A 12421-nucleotide genomic window follows, 5' to 3' on the forward strand; every position below is an offset into this window, starting at 1 on the left:
AAGAAATACACTACTCCTCATGATAGCTGCAGGCCTAAGTAGCAGGCTCTCACCTCTACCTCCTTCACTCCTTCCGCACCATCACTCTTCACCCTTCACTCTTCAAACAGACTGTTCCATTCTTGAAAAAAGAGCCCTCAAATGTTGCGGCAAGGGTGCCCTCTACACTAATGCTAGCATAGAAAATGAGACCCCATGCACCACCAAGGACAAGAGTAGCAGAGAGAGGGCAGAAAGCCAGAAGAGCATGAGTAGCAGGGGGAGGGCAGGAACTCACAAGGACACGAGTAGCAGGGGGAGAGCGTGAACCCACAAGGACACGAGTAGCTGGGGGAGGGCGGGAAGCCAGAAGGACAAGAGTAGCAGGAAGACGGATGGAAGCCTGAAGGGCATGACTAACAGGGGGGAGGCAGGAAGTCAAAAGAACATGAGCAGCAGGTGGAGGGCGGGAAGCCAGAAGTACACAAGCAGCAGGGGGAGGGCTGGAAGCCAGAAGGACAAGTAGCGGGGAGGAGCCAGTTGGACACAAGGAGTAGGGAGAGAGAGAAAAGCCAGAAGTACACGAGTGGCAGGGGGAGGGAAGCCAGACGTACACAAGTGGCAGGGGGAGGGAGGGAAGCCAGAAGGACATGAGCAGCAGGGGGAGGGCAGGAAGCCAAAAGGACACAAGTAGCAGAGAGTGGGCAGCAAGCCAGTTGGACACGAGTAGCAGGGAGCGGCGGGAAGCTAGTAGGAAATGAGGAGCAGGGGAAAGACTCAAGAGGAACTAGGACACAAGCGGCCTGAATGGCTGTGAAAAACACTAGAACTGGACAACGGATTCTGCTGCACTTCACCCCCCCCAGTGCACTTTTATCCTGGACAAAGATATGACTAATATAAGGGAACCCATTCTTCAGTTCCGGCATCCAGGAGGCACTAGCTCCCGCTCCAAGAGGACACACTTCAATTTAATGATCCTTATTGTATAAATTACAACCATTGCAATAATTATTTTTGGTTGAAAGATACAAATCATGTAGGATTGAACATTTCAACTACCCTATTGCGGTATATGTGTACTTTTGTGATACAGGTATGACATGAGCATAAGGCACATATGAAAAGGGAAACAAAGCACCCTCCAACGTTTGTACAAGAATTGAGCAAAAAATGGCAAAAGAGTCTGGCATGGCAGTGCGCAAACAACCAAGCAGGTTAAGAGGCTAAAACAAACAATAAAACATGTAGTTGGTTATAATCATAATCTTTATCACCACAACCTCAACATCCAAGTAAATCAAATAGACTCCAGTTTACCTTTACTTAGCCCTCACACTCCTGAAAGAAATGTCACAGAATCATAAAAGCATACCCCTAAGCCAGGTTCACATGGATGCACACTGTGCCTTGACCGCAAACCAATGGAAGCACTTTTAACAAAGCAAGGCTAAATGAAGTGCAAAGGTATATCAAGGTGGCAAGAACAATATGTAAAGCGGGGATGGAAAGAAGATGTACTGAGAAAGGAACGTCCCCACTCCAGCCATCTACCTGCTGTGAATAGCCTCGGAACATTGGGTTGACCAGCTTGATCCCGTGCGAGAGACTCGTAGGTACCACATAACTGGGCCTGCAAGAGAAAGGGATTCAAGAGTTGAATAGGCCGGTTATATAGAAGGTCACTGTACTCAGCCTACTCCAAGCGATCATCAGCTGAACTTAACGGGTACAGTCACTAAACATTTTAAGGGGTCGTGCAGCAGGGCATGCCACTTCTTATACAGACGGCTTCAATAGAGAAAACAGTAGTGGTCTGGAAAAGAGCTCTCGAAATAAGGTTCTAAAATAAAACTTGAAAAACTAAGAAGTCATTTAAAAAACAATCCAAACTTTTATAAAAAGGATTTCCACCTCTACCTCTGTGAAGATGATCATCCTTCCACAATGCAAAATTTCCTTTATGATATACCCACTCACTACTTTCGGACGTTGGACAGGCTGATGGTGGACCTTTTATGGGGATCCAAATGGAAACAGTACGGCTGTAGAATTACAGAGGGCATGGGGTGGAGGCGGACTGGAGATGCCCCGCTTGGAACTTTATTATATGGCATCCCAACTGTAACATGCAGTCCACTGGCTGGATGATGAGGAATTGGGAAAAGCAACTCCTGCGGGGTACGTATGGGGACAGACTATTGCCGGAGCTCTTGACGCTCGGATCCAGGGTGCCTGTGGATGTCCCCCAGATTGTGCAACATGTCGCCATGATTTGGGAAAGGGCGGTACGCAGGGTAGTGAGGTGCGCACCCTATGCCCCCGATATAATGCTATAGGTGGTGAAACCATTCCGACAGATAGCAAACTTTATGTCAGTGCAGAGATGGCAAGAGGGGTGATTTCGCCAGATGGGTGACCTTTAAGACAATGGACAATTTCTTACGAGGGTGGAGGCAGAAGCTGCCTTTGATTTAGGGACAGACCAATTCTTGCAATTTGGGAAAATTTCGAGAGTGGCGGGCAAACTTCGGCCATCCTTTCCTGCAGAACACCCCATACCAATGTTCAGCAAATTATGCCAAGGGGAGGGGCCGGTGCTTGATCTCACACCTGTACCGTGCGCTCCGGGATGACCCGAGGGAGCCCCTCCCCATCCAAGCAAAATGGGGGATTATACTTGGGGAGCCTCTGGCCTCCCCAACCTAGTTGAAAATTCACGAGAGGGTTAGAGCCGTGAGCACTAATGCACGCTTTAAACTTATCCAATATAACTTTATACACCAGACATATCTTACCATGCAGACTCTGATTTGAGTTTATCCGGACCGCTCCAGCAACTATCCTCGTTGTGGAGCTATAGACGTGGACTTGGTGTGGGTGTGCCGTCAGCTGACGACATACTGGAAGACGGTGCTCACTCGATTGCCGGAGACCAGGAGGTGGTTAGTACCCCCGGAGATACAAATAGTGCTGTTAGGACTGCTTCCAACACCCCAAAAAGAGAAGCTGAGCAGGAGATTTCTTCTGTTGGGATTGGTCTTGGCGAAAAGATGGATTGCGATAGCATGGCGACGGCCCTTGCTACCACTTGCAGGGACATGGTTGAAGGATAAGTGTGAATGCGCAGCTGCTGAGGCAGCGCGCACGAAGCGTGTACACAAGGACAAGGTTGACCAACAAAGAATTGGGGAGATCTTATGTTGACGGTCTCATCAAGGTAGTTCCATTACTTTTATGACCTTCAATATGGAGCAACCCTCAAGTGGCACTGAATAAAGATGTTCTTGTTGATTGCTTAAGTTGTACTAATCGACCCAATATACCGAAGTGGTCTTATATTAAGTCAGTTCTGATAGATTTAGTCACTGTTTATTCACTAACCTGTGTGACGCACTGGCAGACTACTTCTACGACAAGATCTCCGTCATCTTCGAAAACTTTGAACCCCAACCCCTGCCGCGGACAGCAGCCTGCTCACACCCTCAAACACAAACCCCGAACACCTGCTCACCCACTGGTACCCTCTCACAACCCAAGCCACAAGCGCCATCATAAAATCTGTATCCTCGGGAGCATGCAGAGAGCCCTATGCCCGCCACTGCTTCAACCTTCGGAGCACGACAACTGCTGATGAGCTAAAGAAATTCCTACACATCTTCATCACCTCGGCCTCCTACCTCCGAGGACTGAAAACGCGGCTGAAGTGAGGCCCCTACAAAAGAAACCATCTGCCGATCCAGCAGAACCAAAGAACTACCGGCTCGTCGCCCGCTCCACTTCCCAGCGACAGTACTCGAGAAAGCAATCAAATAGCAACTCACTGAACACCTGGAACACAACAATCTTCTGGACCCCTCTCAATCCAGATTCTGAGTCAACACAGCACCGAGATAGCCCTGATAGCAGCCACCAGCGCCATCAGGGCCCACCTGGACGGCAGCGATACAGCAGCCCTCATCCTCCTGGACCTATCAGCCGCCTTCAATACCGTCTCCCATCAGATCTTGATCAACGGACTCCACCACATCGGAATCCAGGGAGGCACCCTCAAATGGATCGCCTCATACCTCACTGGAAGTACCCAGAGAATCCGTCTCTCACCATTCACCTCAGAACCCAAGATCATCTGGGGCGTCCCCCAAAGATCGTCTCTCAACCACACCCTCTTCAACATGTACATTACCACCCTAGCCACACTCAGATCGCACAGACTCAACATCATCTCCTAAGCCTCTCGCTGCAAAAAGATCTGACCATCAGAGCAAACTTCTACAGATGTATAATGAACGTTGTCTACTGGATGAAGGACAACTGTTTCAAGCTCAACACGGACAAGATGAAGTCCTCCTCTTTGGGAACAACACCTCGCCATGGAACGACGCTTGGTGTCCTGCTGAACGTGGCCCATCCCTGCCCTAACCGACCACGCCTGCAACCTTGGCATCATCTTGGACAGCAAGCGATCTGTGAAGAAACAGGTAAAGGGATTCTCATCAGCCTGCTTCCACACCCCTTGCATGCTCTGCAAGATCTTCAGGTGGCTCCCAGTTAACATCAGAAGGCCCCTCACACAGGCCCTTGTCACCAGCAGGCTGGACTAAAGGAACACACTAAATAGGAATCACTGCATGCCTCCTGACGAGACTACAGACAATACAAAACTTAGCGGAAAGACTCATCCTCGACCTCCCCAGATGGCTCCACATCACATCAAGAAGCTTCAATGGCTCCCATTCCAGAAACGATGCTAGTTCAATATGCTGACCCACGCATACAAAGCCCTGCACGAAAAAGGCCAGAATACAGCAAACAAATGACCTTCCAACAACCGGAAATCTACAATCGGCCAAACTCTTCCTTGCAGACACCCCTGTATCCACCGAAGCAAGAGCTGAGGACGCTTCTTCTCACAGTTGGCGGCAAAAGCTTGGAACCTCCTTCCCCTGCACCTCAGGACCGTCTCATCGCTCCTGGGGTGCAAGAGGGGACTCAAGACCTAGCTGTTCGAATGAGCAGATCACCATGAAGCAGTTAGCAACTCCAGCGACCTGATCTGCTGTGCTTTAGAAATTCCTGAATGATAGATCTCTTTTTTATGTAAATCAGATAGAACCTAGGTAAAGGAAATATTTGTGAATCAAAGGAGAATATTTATAGAAGATTCAGATCTTAAAAATTCACCATAAGGAATTGTGCTATTATTCAGACTATATGGAAAATTGAACAGAATCTTTTAATTGACATGGAGGCATGGAAAAGAGGTCTTTTGACTAGATTTAGGCTGCGCACTGTGAGAAGTTTGTTATCATTTCCGCTGGTCCAATATAGCACTGATTCAGTTTGTGTCTGCCCTTGTGATGAAGCTTCTGCACCGACACTGCTTCATTTTATATATTTATTTTTTAATTATCTGCCGGATTCTAAACAGTTTGTATTCCCAGTGCTCTATAAAGCCGGCTATATGCTTCTTACAGATGTTGTTGAGTGTCACTGTTTGTACCGGTGTAGGAGTCTTTTTAGAAATCTACTGTGCATCATCGTAATTCTAGGTTTTAAGATTCTTAATCATTGCAATTTTCTTACATTTTTAACTACTATCACTTTTATGTTGTTTTTAACTTTTGAAATTGTTTTGCTATAATGAAATAAAGATATTTCTGTTCTATGTTCCCCTAATGTGTTTGGTGAGCAGCCGTGTTCAGGCGCATATTGCAGTTCGACTCAGATGTCTTCAGTGTGCCTGTGGAAATACAGGTTTTAATAATGGACGGAAGCTCCTCCATTTTGTGTTTTCCAGCAACCATTTTGTGTTGAGTCCATAAAATAATGGACCTAGTATGTCAAGGATACGTCAGCACAAAAGTATATAAGGATGTCTGTGACTTTGTAAGTTGTCCACTTCTCTCATAGCCACATGGAGCTGTGAGGTGGTGTACCCGCTCGAGCGCAATAAATCTTTTTATGTTTCAGTTACCTCCGACTGCTGGTCTTCCTTTGTGGGCATACCTGGGCGAGGTAGAAGAAATCCACTTCGACATGCCCCTTTCTAAATTCATGTGCCACCAAGCCGGTGACACTGTGTATGCAACACCAACGCTGTATGTCTGGGTGAGTAGCGGTATGCAAGCACATATCCAGTGCATGACTATACATCATAACTGTGCTATTCTTCCATAGGTGAAGTGGGTGTGCATGTTCAGGTCAAGGGCTGTGCCTTTCAGTGTGTGCCTGGAGAGGTGGCAACATGCAGGAACTGTTATCTATAGGTCACCCTGAGGACATTACACTGTTTTTCTACACTGGTGTGTCACCATGTCAGAGACAGTGTGCATGTTTGTGCTCAGTGTGTCCATGTCTTGATAAATACTGGTGTGCAGGCACAGATCCCAGTGCGTCATTTTGACCATTTCCACTACTTGTGGGTCACCACGTCATTAACAGTGTGCATGTACAGGACCCCAGATTGCCCTTTCTAGAGAGCTGAGACCCCAGAGTGAAGCCCTTAGAGTGGGCCTGAGGGAGTGGTGATGTCAGAAAACGTGCACTTTTATTGGGCACCAACTCCATCACTGTAACTTTGCTTCCATTAGAGTTCAAATCAACAAGTCTACCCCATGAATGCATGTACTGTGTGCAAACAGTTGTACCTGTGTTGACGCAGACTGCGTCACTGTACATTTGTTTCCATTGGGGTGTTGAGATCCCCAAGAGTGTGTCAGAGAGAGTGGTGGTGTGCAAACACTTGTACCTGTGTTGGACGCCAAATCACTATACCTTTGCCTTCTTTAAATCTATGCATGTTGCCCTGAGTGTATGTCGGAGGGAGTGGCAGTGTATCTGTGTTGGACACTGACTACATCACTCTACCTTTGTCTCCATTGGAGTGGTAATCCGAGCCTTTCACTGACTGTGTGTCTGTGTGAGGGGCTCCTGAGGTCAGGCCCTGCCACCACAGGCTAACATGGCGGCAGGGTCAGACCAAACTGGTGCTGCACAGCAGGAGTTGGGTACCCTTCCATCTGCTGTCCATGCAAAGCTAGATACACTCATTATAAAAAAGTTTTAAAATCTATAAACACTGCCTAAAGCTAATGAATCGGAAACAAAATACAAAATGACAGTTGAACGCAGCATCTAAATGGCCGCTCGCATACTCAAAAGTCTGCACCGACTCACATGCTGTTTCTGCAATTTTTTTGTCTGTACTGCTTTATATTTTCCACGCATCTCACCAAAAAGCTGGGGTCAATCACCTTTAGGATTGGACCTAATGGCAGCTAAAAAAAAAATTTCAACGGTGCAATAATTGTCAGTTTTGTGCATACTCACGAGTTTTAGGATGGCAGACTTTTTTATTGATTTTTTTTTGCCCTCATCCAGTCACATTTTGTTAAAAATTCACAATGTGACTGACAGGATTGGCAAGTCATGACTTGTGTGATAAAAACGGAAGAAGTGTAAAGCTCATACAAACTCTTATATCTGAAAAATTACTGAACACATTTACATCAAGCCAAACAAGATTGCTTTATGAGTAAAGTTTTAATTTGATGCCAACTTTGGTGCAAAGCAGTCCGGTTGTAGATCTGAACAAACTTTTCTATGGGTGGCACACCAGTTTTCACCTCTTATGTCTCTTAACTATTTTCCTGTGGCTGGATCTTAACGAAATTTGCCATGCCAAAACTTAGTTGGCTGAGTAAGCACTGCAAGGGTTTCAAGCAAAACCGCTCACTGGGTCAAAAGTTATACCCACATCAAAAAATGCCTGTTCAAGGGAAACACTTATGAACTAGGACTACACAGTGGCGATGGCCACTGTGCAATACATACAAATATATAAGACCACGTTTCTCTCAATGAGGAAGAATGAACAGCACTCGACGGGTTAGTGCTCAACCTCTAACTTTATTTGCGTAATTTATTAATCTATCACACCCACAAATGGGCCAAAGCTTTTCTGCATCAGCTGCTTTTTATTGGACCATTCAGTTTTACATCACCATTTAAAATTGTAGTGTAGCTCCTATTTTCCCAATAGGCTCTGCGCATTGGAATAGTACCTACAGCAGTAAAGGCCTAGGCCAGACGTTAACTAGGTCTACTACTGTCGATACTAGACTTAATTTTTGGGTTTGCCAGCTAAGCTCAGAGTTCGCTAGAAACTTTCTCGAATGTTCAAGGAAGGATTAACTCCCCTGATTAGACAAGAAGGGATTTAGTTTCTGACAACCATAGAACATGACAACTTTGCTCTCCCCTAATCAAGAGTCAATCTCAAGAGTCGTGTGAGCACAAGGCAATTATTTTACTCAGTCAGTACGTGCATTCTTAGTCTCATCAGAATGTAGAGAAAAGGAAGAGACGGGCGTGTTCAATAAAAGGTGTTATTTATTGATCAGTCTCTTTTCTCGTACAAGAGAAATGGATCGATATTATTGCAATACTTATAGTTAAGTAAAGTGCATACATTAAAAGCAATAGTATAAAATAATACTGTAAAAACATTGATATGGTTTCTGAGCCATATGATGTTTTAAAATGATTAAAATATATTTACATACACATATACATTTGACTAAACGTGCTCAACTGGTGTTTCTAAATACGCCTACCCAGTGTACCTGACCTAAGTCTAATACGTGGGCGGGAATAGAAAGTTACAGTTTAAGTTAAGTTTGTTTTTGCCAAGTAAATAACTAAAGAATTCTCTAGGAGGGGTTATTCAGTTCTGTACCTGGAATTTAGGATGAATGAGGAATGGTATCTCTTTCTCTGCTCTCGATATTCCAGGCTGCCTGCGAGGGCTGCCCAGAAACGCCGGTGCTGGGTCTCTCGGCTTGAGATAGCAGCGCGTCTCTCAGCGCGTCAGGAAGGCGGGGCTGCTGCCTGCGGGGTCTGCTTCTGCTCTCGGCTTCGGCAAGTATGGCTGCTCCGTCTTGTCACCACGCGTGTCTTTGCATAGGGCAAGGTCGGCAATATTTATACCTTAAAGGTGCCGGGATTGACGTAAGGATGGACATAGGTACGTCAATAAAGATGTCATACGACTTGCTCGTTAGCACATTCTTTACTAAAGTTCTCTGTGAAATCAAAACAATGGCCGCACGGATTATCCAGGTTGTCATAGGTTTGATTTGTTATGAGAACGTCGTATGCCTTATCAGGGGCTGGAGGAATGTCGCTTGTCTAATTAGATCTCAAGCGTTATGACCTAATCAGATAACACGTTCCTGTGCCGTAGTGTGACTGCGTCAGATAACGGTATCTGCATCATGGGGGATTTCTTGCCTCATGGGCTGACTGTTAGTTAACTAGCTAGGTAGTTTAACCAGAATAGGGTCAGGAATAGGGGGATCGATTCAGAACCTATAGTAATACACGACACCCACTCCACGCTAACTATGGTCATATCTACTAATCTATGCATAGTATAACATAGTACAACATACTATAGAGTATAGTGTATACCTTACCACCCCAAAATACATAAATGCATTTCGAAATTTTCAAATATACTGAAAAATTGCAGTCATATATATTGTATGCACTTAAGCTATGAAGTAAATGCAAATGTAAACACGCATTGTTATGCATTATTGCTTGTTGGTATATGAGAAATACACATGAAATGGCTCTTAATATGGCTATACAGAAAAAAAGTCGAAACCATTTCATCACATAAAATATATTGTGAACATACCAGCGGGCAGCTAAAGTCTATATAAAGTCTACAAAGTATCTAAAAAAATAGAAATCTTAGTTCTCTAGGAAGAGTTTCTTACTTTAAGCAGAAGGTCAGTGTCCCGGGGAAAAATATATAGAAAAATATTTTAAGGGCTTGCTGAAAAAAGTTGCTGTCCGTGAACTGGATTGTAATTGTTCATGTGACTTTATTTTTTAAGTTGAAGGCCGGATTCAGGGAACGCCGTGTGCGAGTTTACTCAAAAGTCTCTATTTCTGTTCCGGAGAGAACATCATATCATTCAGGCTTTCGAAAAAACTGTCAACAGCTTCATGGGAAAGTTCCACTAAGTCGGAAATAGGGGTAACCATGCATTCATGCGCATGATTGTCTGCATTGACATTCTGATTTGCATTGCTGACAGAAGGTCGTACCTGTTCGATGCTGCTTTCATCTTGAACTTCACTACTCTTCAATCGCAGTGGTGAAGATTCCAGGAATGCCGTCATCAGAATTGGCAGCCTTTGAGGGCAGCACAAAGCGTGAACCTTGGTAGGAACCAGCAGTGTATCTGCATCCACCGGCGCATCCGATTGTAGTGTCAGACAGGTGTCTAACACGCATTCTTCTCCGCATAGCAGACACCTTAGTACAGGAAAAACACACCTTTGCCACATTGGTCGAAATGATAGAAACCAAGTCATGTTCAGGTCTCTAAGCCGGGAGAGTCCCAGGATTTTTGATATCCGGTCCCGGTATCCAATGGCTAGGATCGTATCTTCCATTGTCGCGAGAGTTTGATCTGGGACATGGGTTGCCATATCGAAAAATAAGGACTAGGAATAGGATTCCTGCAATTAGTCCTAGGATCAGGGGAAGTCCGCCAAAAATCGAATGGACGAAATCTGGAAAAATACCCAGTATGGCTTTGAATGGTGTTAATGCCATCGAAAATACTGTCTTAAATACCTTTGAGACCCCTGTGGTATCAGAAATATTTAAGATTTCGCTCAGGATTTCCGCGAAATGTACGGGGGAATTGTGGAAAAGTAAATTTTGCCATGTTCTGTGTCCCTACGCCTCATCCATCATATGTTATGTGTGCATGATTAAATATGCATATGTACTCCCCATGTTCGATTAATGACGCAATTACAGTTGTGTCCATCTCTAGTATGCCAGTTTCCAGCCCTCGTGAATACTACGAATATCAGGCCTATGTAAAGCTACGTTGCCACGTTTCTCAGTGTGCACGTTATTCTATTATTAAGTCCCCGTTTCTAGGCCTCAAAAGGGCCTGGACACCAGATTCAGCTCCTGTCTCCTGAAGCCTCGCTGAGGAGGGATACAGCCCCCACCTGTATCCTCGACCCTTCACTTACTTCCTGCCTCGCAGTGCCCGGCCCAGCCTGGCTCAGCCTCTGAGTCTGCCAAGAATATGTTATGATTCCCGTTATCAGTTCAGTCCTCCTTCTCTGCATTCCTAAGCTACTGAATCGCATCAATAGTTTCCGTCATTGTCTAGCCTTCACGTCTCCACGTTAGAGAAATACTGCATTTAATGGTCATTTAATATTCTTCATCACGCACTACATGTAGAATAATGCATGGTCCAGTCTTAGAATCAAGTCAGCCTTTCCCCTCCTGACTTCTAGTTTATATCAACATGTTCTCTAAACATCAGATACTAGATACTGTTTAGGTACATGTCGCCCTGACTCTCCAGACTTCAGTCTCTGCTCCTAGCACAGAGCTCATAGCCCCCAGCTTCTCCTAGTGATACGTCATTGCTAGTTTGCGCGCACCATCAGGTTAGAGGTCCCGGCTCCTCAGGTAGCCCCCTCCAATGTTTCCGCCCCATTCATGTGTGGTATATAAATAAATAATACCGGATCTATTTTTGGATGAATGAATGAATAACAGATAGCTCAATAAAATAAGAGTCAAGATTCGAGGTAGTAGGAGTTTCTGCAGGTTTATTACAGCATAAGGACAGGATCAGGACAACCTGCATAGGATGACCCAGCAGCTGCTGGGGCTTGGTCTGGGATGAGCGCGCTAACTTTAAATAACAATACATGGACTTATATACATAGCGCAAACACATAGCATTACATTGCAGTAGGCGTAGCAGTGGGTGGAGCAGAAGGCGTGACGCGTAGCAGTCGCGAAAGATAACAGTAAAAAGAGGTGTAACTGGGAGTATACATAGACATGTGATGCAAACGTAACAGAATATGTCATGAATGGGCGGAAACATAGGAGGGGGCTACCTAAGGAGCCGGGACCTCTAACCTGGTGGTGCGCGAAAACTGGCAATGACGTGTTACTAGGAGAAGCTGGGGGCTACGAACTCTGTGCTAGGAGCAGAGACTTGAGTCTGGAGGGTCGGAGCGACATGTACCTAAACCCTATCTAGTATCTAATGTTTAGAGAACATGTTGATATAAACTAGGAGTCATGAGGGGAAAAGCTAACTTGACTCTAAGACTGGACCATGCATTATTCTACATGTAGTGCGTGATGAAGAATATTAAATGACCATTAATACAGTATTTCTCTAACGTGGAGCCGAGAAGGCTAGACAATGACGGAAACTATTGATGCAGTTCAGTAGCTCAGGAATGCAGAGAAGGAGGACTGAACTGATAGCTGGAATCATAACATACTCTTGGCAGACTCAGAGGCAGAGCCAAGCTGCACCGGGCACTGCGAGGCAGGAAGTAAGTGAAGGGTCGAGGATACAGGTGGGGG

At 45.4% G+C, this 12421-nt stretch overlaps 1 protein-coding gene across 1 annotated transcript in view; it reads right to left on the bottom strand.

Moving 5' to 3' along the window:
• Positions 1-12421, bottom strand: part of USP20 (ubiquitin specific peptidase 20) — a 352979-nt gene that overhangs the window by 237738 nt on the left and 102820 nt on the right. Inside the window, exon 9 of the mRNA XM_078646239.1 lies at positions 1534-1612. Coding sequence (XP_078502365.1) covers positions 1534-1612 — 79 coding nt within the window. The remainder of the gene's footprint in view (positions 1-1533; positions 1613-12421) is intronic.

This window comes from Lissotriton helveticus, chromosome 5_1, assembly GCF_964261635.1.
Source record: "Lissotriton helveticus chromosome 5_1, aLisHel1.1, whole genome shotgun sequence".
Classification (NCBI taxonomy): Eukaryota; Metazoa; Chordata; class Amphibia; order Caudata; family Salamandridae; genus Lissotriton; species Lissotriton helveticus.